Below are 21,451 nucleotides of genomic sequence, written 5' to 3' on the forward strand. Positions count from 1 at the left end.
CAGGAGGGTGTGTGTGGGTGTGTAGAGGGGGAAGAAGGTTCGAGATGAGTTTCATGAACAAATAAGAGGATGGTAATATGGTGAAGTTTAATAAATTACCTGCTAGATTGCACTTTGAAACACATTAGTGGCTTGATAAGGCCATAAACAGACACACACACATGCCAATGAGCAAATGTGCAGAACCTACACATAAAATAAAAGCAGGCCCTTCTATTTGCATGTGAACTACTGACTTGTTATAACATGTAACCCTGTGCCTCTAGTTAAATGTCTATGAGCCAAGAGTTTTAACCAAAGACTAAATTCCTCAGACTGATTCATTTGAATGCTTTGTAGAGGCCTGAAGCTTAAATTTATATAATATAGATTATATTTCATAAGGAAAAAAGATGGGAGAAAGATCAAAACATACCATAGCACAAGTATGTTTTTTCTCCTACTTTGCAATATTGTTACAGGGTCAGTTCACCCAAATTGCAAAAAAAACGTACAGTATGTCCCGCTATCAACTGTTTTGGGAGCATTTCTTTGGCAGAAGAAATCCCAGTGAAGACAAATGTGGTCTGTGAATTATACAAATTATTTAGAGTAACCATGACATGTATTCTTCAGAAAGAAATGCATTGAGCACCATAAACAAAACCCCATTCAACTGTGGTGGTGACAGAAATCTTAGAGACAGTTATTTCAATATTTGGGCACATACAATCACACAACTAACTGCATGGCTAGATACCCTTTAATCAACTTGCAATCCCTAAGGCTGCTTTCAGGTTGGGAATCAGTGAGGCAGACTCTCAAAGGCTATTGAATGCAGAGCTGACACACGCAGTACACCACATCAGGTGGTTCTGTAGCGGCTATAGTCTTAACTGATGGACCACGATTTCCCTCATCTGCTTAGTCAGATCATTACCCCTGACAGCTGTGAGAGAGCAAGCACCTGGGAGAGGGATCTCAGAACAAGGCTGTTGTGTGTTTCAGCAATGCATCACAGCCCACCTACAACACACCACTGTGGGTGGGAATGAAAAACCAGGTTTACCTTGTGCCAGCCAAAAAGTGAGATCTACTGGTGAAGCTGTATGACTGGAGAGCTCCTGAAAGTTATACTCCAAAACAGTTACTTCTCACTACCTCCACAGTTCTACAGTTAGGGCAGCAAATGGCCAAATTAAGTTGTGCTCTCAGCCTTGCCACTGTATCAAGAGTGCCGAGTACCAGTCATGCCTGGTCTCTGGTTCTCTTTTCCCATGAGTTGACAAAAGGAGGCAGGAAGCCTGGCTAGACTCTGACCAATGTGGCCTGACTACTGATAGTAGCCAAGATCCATCCAGTTTTCATGTTGGCAAGGGGCGAACAACAGTAAAGCTTCCACTGGACACATAGGGACTAAGAATAAGACTACAGTGAGTTTAAGATCTGACAGCTAAACAAATGAACATCGGTTGTATTACAAGGCAGATAGAAAGAGACATTTGTATTCATTCTAAAGAGCCTAGCTAAAGTCAGAAAAACATAACACTGCTGATTATAACCCAAATGTTGTTCTAAGGAGCGATTATTATCAAGCAAGGTTGCCATGATATCTTATACTACATAAAAGTCTAGGATTCAAATTTTAAGCTTAAACTGAGCATCAAAAATGTCTCAGATCCCTCACAATTATACCCAACATGTTATGGGGCCTTTCTGTGACTTTCTTATTCAGTGTGACAGCACTGCATTTCAATGTAGGGAGGGTTGTGTACTTTATGTGGGAGTAATTACATGTGAGCCCTTTAGATGCTGTTTGCTCAGTCTTCCTGTTTCTCTGGCACAGCAGCATGTGAGCATTTCAAACCCCAAACATAGGAGTTCCACTGGCTCAATAGGAACATCAGTCGGTTTATCAAGTGGAAATGCATTACAGAACATCGTTCACCATTTACCCTTAATGGCTAATCCCTTAATTGCTGCTACTGTAAGAGTATCATTAGACCAATGCACAGACTCAAACAGGGAGAGCTAGAGATGTCCACGGGTTTATGTGAGCTGTATTAACATGACACATGCAGGTATACAAGAGTCGCATCTATTCTGCCACTGGATTAATATATCACACTGACACAGGGATACTTAGTCACTCCACTCCTGGGGTCATGGAAGCATGTTGACAGCAGCAGGTGAAACATGGGGATGGAGAATCACCACAGGATGAAGGATGGTCACTAACTTATCATGAGGCTGTGATGGGTGTGTGTTTGTGTTATCCCTGGCTATATTTGATACTAGAGACAGATTCAGAAAGGAATCACTCTCAGGGATCTTCAAACAACAACTGGCTTGACTTTGTCCTTGCTGAAAGCACACACACTTTCATGTACACACACAGACACAAGATCAAGATCAAGAGGATGAAAAAAACTTCAGGTCCGTTTTCCTCCTGCCAATTCCCACTGAGCAGCAGCAGATAGTGAAGATTGGGAATGATGGCCCCTGTGGGTCAGTACTCACCACTGTAGAAACGAATCAAACAGCTGAGGTCTGAGTTGGCTGCTTCTTGCTGCACTCGTATAGGCTCTGTGTAGCCCATGGCTGCCAGGTAGTCATACAGCATCTGGAGTGGACGCTCAGAGGGGTCCAGCCTCCTACAGGACAAAAGAAAAAGAAAGATGGTGTAACAATGCCAGCCACAAATTAGTTACACCAGTTTATTTTACTCAGTGTGGGGGACACATACACTGAAGCATTAACATCAAACTAAAGGTGGACCATTTCTTTATCCCTGGTAAAAACAGCAGAGAGTTTTTTAATGGGATAGCAGAAGAGTCCAGAAAGAGTCCATCTCCTAAGAGAAAACTCTTCTTGTTCAGGACGCAAAGATTTTAAAGGTGTAAATATGCAGCACATCAAATATGAATATACAGAACTAAAAATTTCAAAAGCTTCAATGGCAGATGACATGGCCAAGCTGAAAGCACCACTGCCAGGCACTGAACCATGGTTCTTGTGGTGATAAATGCAGTTTTTGGTGTTTTGTTAAAAGAAAAAAAGTTTGACAGAGCTTCAGATAGTCATTAGGAGCCACAAACTTAAAGATATAATATGTAATGTTTCCGCATTGAAATGTCTAAAACGACTACACCTACGTTATAGATTTTGTTGAGTTGTGTACTTACATTATCCCAAATGTTTCCAACAATGTTTAAAAACAAAGAAATCTGTAACCTGAATATAAAAGTACTAAAAGTAATAGATACAAAAACAGTATTGCATGGGTTGTATTTTTGCACTTATATTTCATGAAACCAAGGTGAGGAAATGTTAGAATTTTGTTCAGTTCAATAAGGACTCTTCCCGCTGATACCTAACAGGATGAATGTCAACCCTAAAATCCGGTACCCCTAGCCTGATTCAAGCCGCCTTTCACATAAATGCTTACTGTTTGGTGGCATGATGGAGGTCTATTAAGCACGACCACGAAATGCAACTCACACTTTCGCTTTTAACCTAATCAGCTGGAAATGGTCCAAACAAAGGCCTGGGGATTACTCATGCTCACTCATGTACTGAACAGCCTATCATTACTTAGACTTGTTTTGCCTGATAGTCTGAGCCATCCACTTTTATGACTTCAAAAGCATTTTCAATTTTCAGTTCTACCTAATAAGGCGTTAAGCCATGAAGACGATGAGTTGATGTCTGGAAAGTTTTAGTTTTGCCGGTTGATCATTTTTAAAAATATATATCTGTATCTGGATATATAATGAATGAAAGAAAAAAAATGGAATTAAAAGAGTAACATTTACAGTAAATGAGACAGATGCTTGAATTTTGAAACATCACTGACATCCCCTAAGCACAGTAGGCAAACAAATATCAATACTCAGTCCCAAGCCAAAGGCCACTTCCCTCTGTCAGCCTATATGATTTGCATTATCATGTTATTTGATTTCAGACAGCTGTGGCCCCAACACCTCAATGCAGGATTTAGGCAGCTTCCAGCAGGCAGCGAGAGGAGGATCACTGACAGTTCCTGTTGTCCATTCATACTGATGCTTACACTTTGCAGAGATATGCCTCATTTATTCACAAATCCTCCAACCTTGGGCAATGCAGCAAGAAGTTGTTAAATCTCTGTCAAATACCACCCGATGGGTTCATCTGTCCTCAGGGTGGAAGGCAAATTATGCAGCAAACTATGGAAATATGTCTCTCTATTTACAGTAAATAGGTAGGTGGAGATAGGTGGGGTTTACAGAAACAACGGTGTATGCACGCAGGTGTTTACACTTATTTTGGCTAATTAGACCTCTCTGGACAGTGTGGCTGTTTACAGACAGTGGTTGATTGACATTTTCTTTACACCTTTACAATTATTATTAGTTTGTGCTGGTAATTCCCAGCATGGTTCCACTCAACATCAACAAAAGAGTTGTAATCAGCCAAAATGATTGAAAATGGGTGTGCAAGGTGTGCATTACAAAGAAGTTAGGAGAAGTGTGTTTTAATTTCATCAGGGTGTATTTTACATTATTATTAGCTGGCAAAAGATATGATGCCTCAGCAATCATAGATGATTTAGCAAGGTTTCAGATTCTTACCATAGAGACTGAGTGCTGAGAGAAGGAGGTTGTTCACAAAAGAAGCAGAACCTGCGTCTAACCAATGAATTGCTCTCTCTCAATGAATATTCACTAATTATAGGGGGAGACGTGAATGCAGTGCTAGATTTAAATCAGGATAGATCAGGGGGCAACCACACAAAGGCCCAAAAACACACATCAGATATGTTTACAGCAGTTATGGAATCCCACCATCTTACAGATGTATGGAGGATGCACAATCCTACTAGCAAGGATTACACCTTTTTTTCCGCACGTCATCACACCCACTCCCGCATTGATTACATTTTGTGTTCTAGTGAGCTTAAGGCAATGTTCCACAATATAGCAATACAACCAGCAATTCTGTCTGATCACAATGCGCTGATAACCAAATTCCACTGTGATATGTTAGGAGAAAGATCTAGAAGGTGGCAATTTAATAACTCCCTTCTCCAGAACACAGCTTTTGATGTAGAGTTTAGAGCCAAACTGGCTGAGTTTATATCCATCAGTCATCAATACTGACTCAGTTTCGGACCCAGCATTCATTTGGCAAGCAACTAAAGGATTTATTAGAGATTTCACATCTTCCTTTGCGGTCAAATTGAAGAGAAAAAGGGAAGCAAGGATTGCAAAGTTGGAAGAACGTTGTAGATCTCTAGAGCAGTCTCTAGAGGCAGAAGAACTAGGTCAACCTAGCATTAAAAACAATTAAAAAAGGGAAAACACCGGGGTTGGATGGAATTCCATCAGAACTTATTCTACAGTACTTTGACATTAGGACCTATCATTTTACAAACTTTAACCTCGGCCATAGAGATGGGTACTTTTCACCAACAAACCAACACTGCATTAATTTCTGTTATACCCAAAAGGGCAAAGATCTTACGGAGTGCTCAAATTACAGGCCCATCAGCCTCATTGGGACCGCTATTTAGCTCTATTCCAAAGTCTTGGCACTCCGTTTAGAACACTTTATTGATAAGCTAGTCCACGCCGACCAATCCGGTTTCATATCAAAGCGTCAAGCTGCAGACAATGTACGAAGATTATTTCATGTAATAGAAGAAGCCAGAAACCACAACAACAACAACAACAACGGCAGCAGTTTTATCAGTGAACGCGGAAAAGGCTTTTGACCGCCTAGAGTGGAATTACTTGCGGCAAGTAATGGAGAGGCTTGGTTTGGTGGCCAAATTCATTGACATGGTGCGTATTTCATATGTGAATCCCACAGCCATAGTCTCAACCAATGGCTAGCATTCTCAGCCATTTCCCATCGAGCGGGGCTCTCGGCAGGGATGCCCGCTTTCTCCCATGCTGTTTGCAATATCTCTTGATCCGTTAGCCCAAGCCATAAAGCAAAATAACATCTGTAATGTCCAAATTAAATCCAATAGCAGCTCAATATCATTATTTGCAGATTATATTTTGTTGTACATCTCTGATGTTGAGGACTCTATTCCAAAAATTCTTAAGATCTTCAACGAATTTGGCTCAATCTGCGGCTATAAAATTAACTGGAATAAATCTAATCTTCTTTTATTGAACAACAGGCATGTGACATCAGCCATTAGTGTTACAATACCAACCCAAAGCAAAATTACATATTTGAGCGTCATCATACACGCATCGATACAGCGAGTTGTCCAGGACAACTATGAAACTATATTAAGTAAGGTTCAAAGGGATCTGGCCAACTGGTCTGCGCTGCCGGCAGTGTTGGGAAAGTTCACTTTCTACATGAACTAATTCAAAGTTCAGTTCACAAATTTTAAAATGAACTAGTTCAGTTCATAGTTCATACTTCAAAATTTGGAACTAAGTTCACAGTAGTGTTAATTTTGTCACCTATTTTTAATTTAGTCTTAGTCTTATGCGGATGAGGATGGCGAGGCGAGTTTGAAGTGAACGCAACATATGTGTTGTTTTTCAGACAACGGCAGCTGCAGACGGTCGTACGTCCCGCTGTTGGAATCTTCTCCAGTGAAATACAGACAAACTTTTACACTGTTTAGCTGTCAGTATTTTAACCGTGTTTACTCCAGCTGCTAGCTAACGTTACCTGCTGTGAGGTGTAGTGTTAACTAGCTAGCTAACGGTAGGCTAACGTTACCTGCTGTCAAGTATAGTGTTAACTAGCGTCCCGTGCAGCGATGTTTCGGTTGCCTCTAACGTCCGTTTAGGAGCATCAGAGAGAAGCACAGGCATTTAAGGGGCACCAAAATCCGCGTTGCTATTCGGGCCAGTAGATAACGGTCATTAAGGCACCGGGCGGGGCCGTATTAGCACCGAGTCTCAGTACCTAACCCTAGTAACAGCTGAATATTCTCATGATGTAAAAGTAGAGACGATTGTAGACGAAAATGAAGAGAGATTTTATCTTAGTTTTTATTTTATGCTAAACATTTTAGTCTAGTCTTTTTTCGTTAACAATAATGCATGTTAAAGTGATGGTTCGGAGTAATTTCACCCTAGAGTCCTTTGTACCATGACCTCGAGCCAAACACCCCAGAAGCTTTGGGAACATTGGGAGAGTTAGCGTAGAGTAGCGTTATCAGCTGAATAGCTTAGCGCAGGGGCTAATGGACCCACGTTTGTATCTCGTAAGTTACCCCACTAATAATGCCCGAAATGATACCAAACGTCTACAGTAGTACAAATAGGTTATGCACTCATAAAACGATGGATTGGAAAGTTTGTAAGTACACCAAAGTTTATGTAAATAACACTTGCCTGCTGGCTTCTGCTCTCTGCTGTTGTTGCTGCTATAAGATGAGTGCTTAGGGCCGTCTACAAATTGCAACACCGAAAAGAGATGCAACAAAAATATTTTTTTATTTAACTTTTTTGCTGTAGTATAACTAGCAGGAGACAAGTAATAATTGAGGTAAGTTTGGAGACATTACCTTATTTAATCATTAAATTAATAAATATAAATATAAACAGTATATATGGTGTTGCCAGATTGGGTGTTTTTTCCGCTACATATTAAGGCCTGTTTACGTTGTGTTTTAGCCAGGTTTAAGTCTGGAAGGCTCTATGGAAATCTGGCACCGTATTGAACGAAGTTAAACTGAAAGAGCATGCCGTTCACAGACACTAGAATGAACGAGTTCACAGTAACGTTCATCAGGCAGTAATACAGTACGTTTCGTTCACATTCGCCCAAAAACTATCGTTCAATGAACGCGTTCAGGCACAACACTGGCTGCCGGCATCACTGCGGTCCAGGATTGCTGTTATTAAAATTAACATAGTTCCTTGTGTGAACTTCTTAAGTACAATGATCCCCTTACCCCCACCAATACATTTCTGGAAGAAACTTGATACTTTAATTCGGCAGTATATTTGGAATAATAAACAACCTAGGCTAAAACACTCTACCCTGCAACGTACCACAAACATGGGAGGCTTGGCCCTCCCCAACCTTAAAATGTATCACAGAGCCTTTCAGCTACGGGCCCTCAAAGTGTGGATGGACCCGTCATCTACAGTTCCATGGAGAGAAATAGAGCAAAACCTCACTGGAAGTCTAACCTTGCCTTTGCAGGGGTGTGTCCAAAAAAGTGTATGCTAACCTATGGCCATATTATCACCAACACATTGACCAACTTTAAACAGGTGGAGGAGCAACTACGCTACACCAATAAGGTATGGCATTTGAATACCCCAATATGGCACAATGCACACTTAATGTCTGTTAACAAACTCTTTGCTTGTAAGCAGTGGAGTGACAGAGGTATTTATATTTTAGACCAGCTATTCAATGAGAAAGGTATGTTGAGTTTTGAAGATCTGAGAGCTAGTTTTGAGGTCCCCATGACATCCTTTTACTTTTATCTTCACTTAAGATCAGCTCTAAATTGTTATGGAGTACCATGGGGAAATAGTCTTGAGGCACACCCAGTCATTAAATGGTTTGTTGATTTTCCTGGGAGAGGATTGGTATCCAGGATTTATGCTAAACTGATGCAAGTATCCATAGGAGAACTCCCAATAGTGGGGAAATGGAAGCGAGAACTAAGTCCTGATTGGAACGCAATTAATTGGGAGACAGTTTGGGACAAGATTTTCCACTGTTCCAAGAACCCAAATTACCAGCAGATCCAGTTCAAAATATGTCATAGGACATATTGCACTCCTCAGAAGAGATATGTCTCTAAAGTCATTCCCACTCCCTATTGCCCGTTCTGTCAACCGGAACAAACCAAACCAATTTTCCTGCGTATGGCCTGGGAGTGTGAACAGGTGCGCGAGTTCTGGAATAAAACAACATCAATAATATCTGATGTGATAGGATGGTGAATTCCTACTGACCCAATTGTTTTGTTAATTAATGACGACTCTAAATTACACCTGCTGGGAGACAGAGGAAAATTTGGCTAGCCGGCTCAACTGCAACCAAGAAAATGATAGCTCAGCGCTGGCTCCCCCTCTACTCGTTTTGTATAAAATATTGTAACAAATATTTTCTGGACATAGTTATGCTCGAGCTCTTTACAGCAAGGATTAACAAAGCCAAGTCACCAACTACCAGCCTATGGGAAAGCGCAGCAGCATAAATATCAGACTTAATGACCTCAACCCCACAAGAATTAGAGGAGAGTGATTAGGCAAGGTTAGATTTTGCTCTGTCTCAATATCCCACCTCATTAATGGAAAACTGAACAGATAGTAAGGCTCACATAGAATATGCCATAAGCCACTGTGATTTAAGCTATAGCTGATTTCTTATTTTAGACTGCTTTCTTATTTCTTCGCACTGGCTTTCCCAGGAAAGCAAAGGAGGAACGGCCCAGATTCCTTCCTGGTCACAGATCAGTGAAGCAGCTTTTTATCCTTTCACAGATAATCAAGGGGTCATTTGCTATTTCTGTCTACATATGTCTTGTGTAGCTGAGAAAGGCATACAATCATGTTCCCTGAGGGTATTATGAGTGAGGTGCTGTGGGAGTATGGGATGTTGGAGTAACTGCAGCAGGTCTTCAGTTCTGTGTTTGCCTTCTTTGCGTTAAGTCAAGCATAATTAAGGTGACAAGGCATCAATGTTCTGTTTGTGGTATTCATGGACAGGATATCAAGTAAAAGCCAAGGCCCAGTATAGTTTTTTAAAAATATCTATCTAATAAAGCGAGACGTATCTGTATGTATGTATGTGTGTCCGTGTTTGGAGGGACGGTGGGGGGGTGTTACCGCCTTTGACTCTTTTCCTGCTTCCAATGTTAGCTACATTTTCATTGTGATATTCTGTGATTACATTCTGAATCTGCAACGTTCTCTGTCAGGTAAATATAGTAGTACAATTTCTTCCTCTGATGTACTGTAGATGTAGCCTACACTGTAAGTCAGTAGTAGGCTATACAGTGGAGTTGCATATTAAGTGGTTTGGGGTCCTTCTGTAAGTAATTTTGGGATACAATTTGGTTTTGAAGCAATCTACAAGCAGCAATACCACAGGCCAGGCAATCGGCACATTTTCAACAGGCACTGTACTAGTCATATAAATAAGGAAGAGATGTGGACATTTATTTAGCAATTTACATTGCTTCTAAACTGCTTTTGTTAGATGTTATGTCATTATACCTAGTTCTGCTGTGTTTCTGTGTGTCTGATGGAAGAGATGTGCTTCAGTTGACCTTCTGTGCAGCTGTCTAAACCAGTTGTACAACATCTTATGTTTAACTTGCACTATTCACGTAACTGCAATCCAAAGCATCTTTTTTACGCTTCAAGTCATTTTTTATTTCTTTCACTTTTTTTTCATTTCCATGTTCGTACATAATTATACATTGAGCTGTGAGCTGTCAGATGCTTCGGAGGGCACAGCAGTACTGTCATGTATATATCCAATTAAGACATTGCACTGCACTGAAGGACTGCAGCTGTTGGATGCATGTGTTGGCCCATTTTGAGTAACTGAGGCAGGTTTTAACCACATCACTGTGTTACTCCTGGCATGGCCCTTGACCAAGGAAGAAACTGCCTCTGAACTACAGTTGGTCTCTGGGCAGCCATCCTACATTTTTAGGATATTTTATGCCAAATGGCTCAAATGCAGAGGACACATTTGCCCACAGGAAATTATAAATTATAACTTTATTTTGATAACTTAACTAGTGTGTATTTACCTGACTAGGTCCCCATGCAGCTGAACATAGAGTCCCTGTCCGTCCCTTTGAGCACACAGCTCCTCCACTGTGGTACTGGTGGAGCAGAGCACCAACTGCAGGTCTGTCTGAGGGGTGGAGGAGGCCTGTGGGCCAGAGGCAGGTAGCTGGGGGTCGACTGTGCCCCCATACAGACACACACAGCCCCGTTGGGTGTCCCCCTTTAGCCAGTCCCGCTCTCTTGATCCAAATCGGGTCTTTCTCGTCACACAGCCACGACTCCCATTCCGTTTCATGTTGCGCTGCTGACACAGAAAGAGTTATTTTAACACACATATTGACATCAGATACATATAAGCATGTTTAACAGCCATGGAGTGCCTAAATAGCTCGAGGTTGGTTCAAAATGTACTGCTTACTCTCCCAGAGTTGCTGTGGGCTTGTGCTGGTAGTTGCCAATTGGATAATATCAATGATTTTTATTTTTTTAGATCAGTACTGGAACATAAAATGTTATGCGTCGGCCGTTGGCCATTTGACTACATGTTTTGGCCTGTATCTGTCTCTCTCAGGGGCCATCCACACGGAAACGCTTTTTGGTGTAAACGCACATGTTTTGCATCGTTTTGGCTGATCGTCCTAACGAATCCTGTAAACGCTACTGCTAACTCCTTTGGCGTGTTGCATTGTCAGGCAAACCTGCAAAGCGATTGCTATCCATCTTGGTCCAAAATACGTAAAGCTGCCTTTTACGGAGCTCGAGGCCGAGGATCTGGTTTTGGGCTTCCATCGTGCTCATGGCATGCCACAGTGTTTGGGAGTGGTCGACGGCACCCAAATCAAAATAGAGCAGACATCTACCAACTCCATGTACAACATCAACAGGAAAGACAAGCATTCCCTTAATGTACAGGCTGTCTGTGACTACAAGTTCAAATTCATGGACGTTGTGATAAAGTGGCCTTGGAGTGTACACGATGCACGACTTTTTGCTAATTCAAAACTCAACTCATACCAAGACTGGCAAGATCCCTGTTCTGAAAAAGCAGATTGTGGACGATGAAGAGGCCATACCCATTTTCCTTCTTGGTGACCCAGCCTTCCCTCTGCTGCCTTACTTGATGAAGGAATATTCCAGTTGTGGCTCCACACCTCAAGAACAATACTTTGGGCTGTGTTTGTGTAGGGCACGCATGGTAATCCAGTGTGCTTTTGGTCGCCTTAAACAGTCCCTCAATGATTTCGCCATGAAGTGATCGCACCAATTCACGCAAATTCAACCAATCACCGCGAATTTGGTGTGACTCGAAATTTTGACCAATCACCGCAGTCCCACGTGCACTCTGAGACCAACTGACCAAGCGGGAGTGAGAACGGGTTAATCATTATCTTGTTTTTGATATTAAGACAAGACGTGTGTGACTCGAACATCTCAAATTTACCAACAAAACCTACAGCGAAAGACCGTGAAGACCGCAAAACATTTCAGACCGTCCTGCCAACCAGTATACATTTTAACATCAATGTAAGCTGTAACATTTTTTCACTCTAAAGTTGCTGAAAGCTGCTGCTGTTTCAATCCTGTCAGCTCTCTGCAGCGGGCGGGGCTGCTCCGCTCCCCCTGCGACCGACGCGCGCACACACACACAAACACACATGATGGATGCAGGAAAAACCAGAGATGAGATGTACATGATGACCTAAATTGAGGTAAGTTGATTGTTATTGTAAGTGCAATGATAAGTTCAAGTCCAATAAGTACTTCATCAAACTGTATGAATGTGTGTCCCAGGCCAGGATAGGAAATTAACTAACAACGTAAAGATCAACAAGCCACTGACACATATGTTCAAATTTGATTTGTTCATACATTTTTAGTTTTTTTCTTAAATCCACCAGCCATTTTCATATTATACCAACATTTGCAGCATCCTGAGCCTTTTTAGTAAGGTTACTAGGAAAACTCAGCCCAGAGTAATTTTATTCTCTGTCCTAAATTTAGGTCATCGTGTACGTCTCATCTCCGGTTTTTCCTGCATCCACCGTGTGTGTTTGTGTGTGTGTGTGTGTGTGTTTGTGTGTGTGTGTGTGTGTGTCAGACGCGGGGGGAACGGAGCAGCAGCCCCGCCCGCTGCAGAGAGAAGACAGGATTGAAAGGGCAGCACTTTCAGAAATCTTTTTATTAAAAAGTAAAGTTTTTAAAATGTGCAAATATAACATAAAGGTCCTTCACATCGTCTTGCAGCAGTGCTCTTCTGAATGAAAATGTTTCATTCTCTGGGCTGCGTGTTGGTGTAGGGGTGTATTGTTCAGGTTGGTATGTCCTTACCAACTGTTACCTGGCATCAACCTCCTCAACATACAACACACTCTACAGTAAACTGAGAGAAACAGATAAAACAGGCAGATTCAGATAAAGCCATAGAGTGTGAGCATAAGGGGTCCGTAAACAGAATCTATTTATGTATGTCTTGTTTTGCCAACAGATCTCAAGTCTACGGCCTTAAAGTGCGACTGTTCCTCATCCTGCAACTGTGAAAGCATTAAAGTGGTACCAAACAAAAGTTACTGTATGCTCATAGCTTCAGTGGACATCATGTCAAAATGTCTCAGTACATTATTTATGGTTTAAAGCTGTGAGTGAGACTGTAGCGTGTGTTACAGCTTGTTTTTTTGGTTTCATGAGTCAGTTGGCCTGTTGACATATAAATGCAAATGCAGGTTTTATCTACCACAGTAACTACATGTTACTGTGTGTAAATTAGATGATTTGCTGTTTTTTCTATTGCTTTATATATTTGTGAATTTATCTATTGACTGTTTTTGTCAAACCTTGGGCTTTGGGAAGTTATAATGTACATTTTTCACAATATTTTGACATTTTATAGACTAAACAATTACTTATTAAAAATGGGGTACAAACTGGGGTCTGATCAACAATTCCCTCATCAGGGAAAAGCCATCCTGTATGGTGCTGGTTATATTTGCAATGTTCGTGTTGATCTGCGTCAGTTGGTACCTGATTGACTGGCTCCTCCCACCTCGTTGGGGGATTGGCCTCACCTGCTGGGAGTCTGTAAAACTAGGTGATTCTATGAGGTTTGGTCTCACTCTCCTTACTGAAAGGCTGGTGCCTTGCTGGCACCCAACTTGGTTTTGTTTGGTTTGATTGTGTTTAATTTATCCTTTGTTCATGTTTATGAAGGTTAGGTGAACACTTACACTTCCATAGCACCCAACACCTAGCCTGGATGCCCCACCCACAAGATTCGATTTAAGGTCGGGAAGTTTGACTAGAATCTGAGTATGACGACGTCAGGCTACCCAACACCCACAATACACTACTAATTACTGATGTTACACACAGTAGTTTACTTTAGTTAAGTTGTCTTTAATAAATTTACTTGTTTATTTAACTCATTGTTGTGTGGACCTCCCTTCTTTGTTCTTTATTGTCTCTTAAATGAGCTGGGCATAACAGTATTCAAACTAAAAATGGGGCAACCATGAAACCTGCTGAAACAGTGTCCATGGGGCCTATATATATACAGTCATTTCCAGCAGAGGGTCTGCAGCCACATTTCCTGATATCCACTAGGATACTCAGAGACTGCTTTAACAGTGCTGTTGCTGTAGACCTTTCTGTCTGTATGCACCTGAAATGAGAATGATGCTGTGGAATTAAGTAAAGGTGACACTGATGGAAATTGTCGCAGTTGTATTTGTAGTGAAGGAGCACTCCTCCCCCCACATTGTAATCAATGGTCTATAATCAATATTTAGTTATAAGTACATGGTGAGTAATTCATTTCCTGGGTAGCATATGTCTGTTGCAGCAGCACTGCTCATAATGTTAAAAATAATCTTTAATGTTTTTTCATTCGATTACCTTTTTCGCTCAGGATTGACTGTGTTACTAACAGGAACCAGAATATCATGTTGTTGTTTGCTCCTGCCCTAATCACTTGCGGTGATGTTCGCTGGATGTGCACTGGCATGTTTATCCAGAAAATTATGTAACGCTAGACTTTGAATTTGACATTAATATGGACTTATGTGCTAAAATGATAAAATGTCAGTAACATCAGCTGCTCTTGAAAATCTACCATTCACAACAAATGCATTACAGCATGCCACTTGGTTCAAGAGGTACACACACACACAAACACACACACACACACACACACACCTTGACCCCATATTCCATTCAGAAGATTCATAGACAGGATATGATATATATATTAAAGCACAAGTTTGGAGAGCCTATAGTTTGGTGACTTAAAGGTGACCTCAAATTTGTTGGGAAATGTTGTGACCTTCGCCTCATTCAATTGTGCAGCAATTTGCTGCGGAGTATGAAGGAAGAGTACCTCAAAATAAATCCAAGGGTCTCACTGGAAAATGTCAAAAGAAGAGTAGTTCATTGAGTAAAAGAAAACGTCTGCTGGACCACTAGTTACAGTGGCTGCAGTAGCGTGGGCTTGATACTGGACTGGAGAGCTGAGCCACAGAGGGAGATCAACCACCACAAACACACACACACACACACACACACAATGATGCAACATATAATCACACATAATGCACACTGTTTTCATTTTTTTCACAATATGTAACAACTCTGACTTATTTCACCAAAATATAACAGCAACACAAGTTCAGACATCAACTCTGTCTGTCATCTCTGTTATCATTATGATTATTTTTGTGTAGCTTTGGTTATTGAATATAAAAAAATAATAACAAATCTTGGTCACAACTTCTCAGAGCCCAGTGATGTTTTAAAATTTTTTACCAACTGTCAAAAACCCAATTTAGCTGTAGCAAATGAATATATGGTATTATTACTTGATAATTTATTGATATATTATTAATATCAGTTTCTTGTCAAAATAGCTTTCAATTACTAATCACTTATAATACTAGGATTTATAATTGATACACTAAATTAATTGGGAAATCCCTTTAGTTGCAGTATTTGATGTCCAACAGAAAATGTATTTTAAATATAAACAAAAAAATGGTTTACCACTTTCACATTAGTTACCAAAATTGATATACACTAGTGCAGTGCCTGTTTGGAATGGGCCGATTGCTTGGCCTGTGGTATTGTGGCTTGTAGAATTCATCAAAACCAAATTGTACCCCAAAATTACTTAAAGATGGACCCCAAACCACTTCATATGTAACTCTCCTGTATACCCTACTACTAACTTACTGATTTACCTGACAGAGAATGTTGCAGATTCAGAATGTAATCACAAAATATCACTATGAAAATGTGGAGCAATCAGACATTAGCGTCATGGACTCATGGCAGTGCGCTACCCACCCAGCCCGTTATGAGAGCCAATCAGCACATATCTGCGTTCATCAACCGACAGAACCGGACTCTGTGTGTGTGTGTGTGTGTGTGTGTGTGTGTGGCGAGTAGAGAGAGAGACTGAGAAAGAGAGAGAGAGAGAGAGAAAAAGAAAGAAAGAAAGAAAGAAAGAAAGAAAGAAAGAAAGAAAGAAAGAAAGAAAGAAAGATCGTTAACGAATTTAACATTTCAGAAGAGGTGTTAATTTCCATACAGGTTTAGTGGCTTGACAGTCAATGGTAAAGTAGGGGATTTGATTCACGTGGGTATTTTGGCGACGGTAATGTTATTAGTTAGCAGTAGACTTAATTAACCCGGGGTGAGTCTGATGAAAACTGATGTGTCTTCCCGGTTCAGCTCTGAGATTTTCTCGCATTGCACAGCGCTGTGAAGGAATAATCTCCGAGATTACTTTATATTCTGCCTCTCGTTAGAAGTGGTGAATGTAGGCTACAGCTCACAGCAACTTAATACTATATAGTGTCTGGCTTTTGTTTGAGATTTAGTGTTGGCAAATGGCTTTTTGTTGAGTGTCCTCTTAGCGAAAAAGAAGAAAAGTAAGTGTGGTATATCCAGCAATCATGTAGCTAACGTTGGAAGCAGGAAAAGAGTCAAAAACAGTTTCTGGTAACCTGCCTATAAGTGGCATCACGCTCTGTCTGCCACTTGTCTGTAGCTGGCTGTGCTTTGCATGTGCGGGATTGTGAAACGTCCTTAAATTTGGGAATCGGGAATTGACGTTTGTTTATTCAAAGTCAAAGACTTTGTAAAAGTCCAAAGTAGTGCTACTTCACACATTTTTGTGGGTCTGAGGTGTATAGTATGTCACATTTTAGCTGCAAAAGCTCAGCTGCTTTCTTTGAACCTCTCTGTGTGAGAGGGGGAGTGGCCAGCAGCTAGAGCAGCAAAGCCAATGTGTACTTCTTTTACCAATATATATTTAACGATATCTTTTGCATTTCTAATCCAAACAACGTCAAACTTGGCATCGCACTTACTTGTGCACGTAGCAAGACACCTGTCAAGTTTGAAATCCATCGGACTAACGGTTCTAGAGATATGCGCATCACACACACACACACACACACACACACACACGTTCCTGCAATTTATAGATAGATGTATTTTAATAACATGATTTTGAAATACCTTTATAATTTTTGGCCTTTTAAAATGAAAAAAATCTGCATACTTTAGGTCAAATAATGGATGATGTTTTTGTTTTTTTAAATGTTCTTTTGAAACTACGCTAATGCGTTACAGAACCTGAATGATTTTAAAAAACGATTTAAATTTGTTAACTTTTTAATCAAACTTCTCAATTTCTGTTAATAGAGAATCATCTCCTTCTACTGCATATCATTGTCTTCATCAACAAACGCTCAATCAAGCTAGTAATTGAATCTTGAGTTAAGATTGTTTTGTTTTGATATTTAGTTTTACTATTTCCAAGGTCAAGAATAAACTTTCACTTATTAAATAGGTCATAAAGAGCAGCATTGTTTCAGAGGTTAAAAAGGCGGGAATATAACCGGACAGAGGTTAGTTTAAATTCTACACCTGTTGAAAAAACTGTGGCCACAGTGAAAGTAAGCTGCCATACCCTTTCCTCATCAGCTACTGTCAAGGTGAAGCCTCAGTGGTCAGCCCAGTCAACTACATTACTGGGATGCTCCCAGGTGAGGATATGTGTCACTGTTTGAATGTGGAGAAGGGCTGCACTGAATAAGAGCATGCATGTTCAGTTGTGCTGAGTCAGAAAGGAGTAGATGATAAATACACTGTATATGAAATGAAATAATGACTGAGATTTATCAATGAATGATGGCTGACCTGGGTAGTCCCTTGTAGACTTCATGTTGATGTTGATTTGTAACTGTATCTTGTGCTTAAGCAAATCAACAAACATGGATGTTTTTTTTAACAAAGACAGGCAGGCAAGTAGGGTTTGGATCTGGCCCTTGATTTTAGTAACACACCAGGGCGCATTTCTTTACTGACACTCAAAAATGCTGAATTATGGGTGAATGGTTTTACAGCCAATATCTGTTAACAGAAATATTGCAGGACTTAATCAAATCTGAAGAAAAATCAACATTTTGCTTATGGAATTGCACTTATTATCAGGGTGACCTACTGTATATTATTTTGTGATATTGATTATGGTATTATTTTATGTGTGCCTTTTCTTCAAATACAATACCTGAGTAATGCATTCACATTTATTGAATAGCTCTGAGATTCTGTGTGTGTGTTTGTGCGTGTGCGTGTGTGTGTGTGTGTTGCCTTGTGAGCAGCTTCCTCAGAGACTTATACTGTCATTACACATCATGTGTCCTTCTCTAAAATGTCAGAAGAACTGTTCAGCAGTGGGCCTTCCTATAAAAGCATCAACAGCCTACAGTCTGTGTATCTGTGTGTGTGTGTGTGTGTGTGTGTGTGTGTGTGTGTGTGTGTGTGTGTGTGTGTGTGTGTGTGTGTGTGTGTGTGTGTGTGTGTGTGGTTTGTGGATGGTAATTGGCTCTTGTATATTCCTCACTGAGTGACAATCATCCACAGATCAATCATCAACCAGAGAATATCAATCACTGATATCACAGCCATTACATAATATTACAAGGATGCGTTTTCATTCTCATGCACTTTGCCCCGTTTGAATCACCAACTGCAATGTAAGAAAGCCCTTGACATGTAACACAGTATAGAGAGATAGCCTATATTTGTCGAACACTTTGTTTGAAACACCTACTGCATCACAAGAACATAAATCCTCTGGTTATGACTTGCCTTTAGCACTCGGATCCCCGTCGCAGCATGAGCTCCCGGACCACTGCGGCTGCCGCGACCTGCAGTCTGATTCAGCCCCGCTTGGTGTACTACCGTGTCCGGCTGCCTGTCTATGCAAGCCCCGTCATCTCCGACATCACCTCCTTTCTTGATGCCCGGTTGGGTGTTCGTCGCCACGACCGCTGTATTATTATCCTCGTCCTCCATCGCCATGTATGATCCCTATTAACAACGACAAAAACCCAAAAGTGCCGTCCCGGTACGCGACTGGCAAATTCCCACGGAGAGGTAAAAATTCATCCCGTGTCGGTGCAGCGACGCCATATCCAGACTGAATCTGACTGCTGATCAATAAACATTAAATGGGCGGGTTTAGGGTATGTATTATTAATCAGCCACTGCCCCTTTCTGAGAGGAGAGGCGTTTTACATTAATCGTGACTAGGCCCATGTCTTTTTACTACTTGATGCAATTCATCACGAAAAATCACGATATGCCCTTGGAGAGATCAGTGGTAATTACCACTGATCTCTCCAAGGGCATATCGTGATTCAGCAGGTTAAAACTGAGTTAACTCAGTTTTAACCTGCTGAATTACCGTAGTAGACTGTACTATATAGCCTAGTTATGCACTATTAGGCTACATTATAATGTCATAAACCTGCAAACTAGATTAATTAATAACGTTTTGTTTATGTCACATGTTTTAGCTATGTGAGAATTTACACAATAAAGTTAATGAAAAAAATTATTCCATGACTTGCAACCAGAGACTGTAATTGCGGCAACCCAAAAGCTAGTTCTTTACAATAAGCATTAAGCTATAATTTATTTACCATTAATAAAGCAGCCTTTAATGTTACCGGTTTAAAGAGTTTTACGAACTTAAAATTGTACGCTATCCTTGAAGGTGAAATGTTAGAGCTAAAATATGCATATATCCAAATATGGCAGCGGCTGCATCGATCATATTGCTCCAATACCGTAGTCAACTTAGATTTCTTTAGTCGATTAGTCACGTTTTATGCTTTTTTCATGCTGAATGATTTATTTCCAAGAAACGTACCACATCTCTGGTATGGGTAGGCTATATAAAAAAAGATCCTCTATAACCAGAGAGGGTTTAGAACCATATAGGATCTTTGGTATAACAAATGTTTGCTAATACCGTACGGCGCTAATTAGCCTTCTTTTTGCATTCCTTTACACAGACACATGTTTCATTGTAGCCTATGCAACAACAAACCATAAGCAACTAGCAACATTAACATAATGCAGGCTAATATATGTAGCCTAGACTTAATTGAGCTGAAATGCAGCTACCATGATTAGAATCATCTGAAAATGAGGTGGGTGTGTCAGAAATGTCATACCCAGTCAGCAGCAACGTGTAGGTAAACTCCTGCAGTGTGCTTGCGCCCACAGCAGGGTGTTCAGCGCACAAAAATGTGGCTTTTTAACATTAATATGAGTCCCCCCAGCCTGCCTATGGTCCCTCAGTGGCTAGGAATGGCGATAGGTGTAAACCAGCCCTGGGTATCCTGCTCTGCCTTTGAGAAAATGAAACCTCAGATGGGCCGATCTGGAATCTTCTCCTTATGAGGTCATAAGGAGCAAGGTTACCTCCCCTTTCTCTGGCCACACCCCCACCCTCCTCCATTAGTAATTAAACTTAAACAGCTAATGTAAGTCGAAACTGCCTGTGAGCTTCTCCTGTACTGTACGGTAATTCCTCTACTATGCGACAGTAAGTCACGTGGTTATGACACAATCTATTTTTACAAAAATGTCTGCTACGGAGCCATAACGTGAGATACAAGGTAATGGAGCCTTTTATACGTTGTCGTGTTTCTTTAGAAATAAACAATGGACAAATAAAGTCTTTAAACGCTTCACATGTAAAGTTATTCACTGTCAAAATGAATGGCAGTCAATGGAATGCTAACGGCGGGTGAGCGTTTGGTAGCATCAAAATGGCACCATAGGAGGTTCGAGTTCTGAAGAGAGGCTTACCCCCTTGGATGTAGGCTGCTGTTCATTCAAAACAACAATGGTGGACGTGATAGACAGGTGCTTCATCCAATCACCTGCCAGGTATTTTTTTTGAAAGTGCCTGCCCTTTCCGAAACAGTTTCCAATGACTTCTCAGATGGTTCTGGTTCAAACCGTCTGGCGCGTCAGGTTAGCAATTTACAAAACACATTTGCAATTTGTCCAACCTTGATAATCCTCTGACATGCTATCTACAGTAGATCTGCACCTGTATTTCTGCCTGGATGTCTTCTGTAGTTGCTTCCCCCGAATGATTTAACGTTACCCATCTAACAGGAAAATGGACACCCTCCAACATGATTTGGGCTGGATTATTAGCCTCATTGGAGCCAAGTGTAACAAAGGTAAATAAAAGAAATTCATTAAAGCAATGTTACCAATTTGTAAGTAGGTCTCCCCTAACACACCCACCAAATGAGAGAAAACATACCCCAAAACCCGTTGTTTAAGTGTCCCAGTAAGCCGTGACAGTGAGCAGTAATACCAGGAGCCTGAAAACAGCTAAATGGAATGCAGCCATTATTCATTCTATTACTTGGCTGTGCTTT

General features: G+C 40.8%; 1 protein-coding gene across 2 annotated transcripts in view; it reads right to left on the bottom strand.

Moving 5' to 3' along the window:
* Nucleotides 1–19,310, bottom strand: part of phlpp2 (PH domain and leucine rich repeat protein phosphatase 2) — a 51,777-nt gene extending 32,467 nt beyond the window's left edge. The window contains exons 1-3 of one of the 2 annotated variants that reach the window (XM_039794437.1): nucleotides 18,852–19,310; nucleotides 10,724–11,004; nucleotides 2,500–2,633 (exon numbers count right to left, since the gene is read on the bottom strand). In XM_039794437.1, the coding sequence (XP_039650371.1) occupies nucleotides 2,500–2,633; nucleotides 10,724–11,004; nucleotides 18,852–19,064 (628 nt within the window). In that variant the 5' untranslated portion in view covers nucleotides 19,065–19,310. Of the gene's footprint in view, nucleotides 1–2,499; nucleotides 2,634–10,723; nucleotides 11,008–18,851 lie in introns of both variants that reach the window. The other variant, XM_039794436.1, reaches the window with a different exon arrangement.
* Between the last annotated feature and the right edge of the window lie 2,141 nt (nucleotides 19,311–21,451).

The sequence above is a fragment of the Perca fluviatilis genome, chromosome 3, assembly GCF_010015445.1.
Source record: "Perca fluviatilis chromosome 3, GENO_Pfluv_1.0, whole genome shotgun sequence".
Taxonomy (NCBI): Eukaryota; Metazoa; Chordata; class Actinopteri; order Perciformes; family Percidae; genus Perca; species Perca fluviatilis.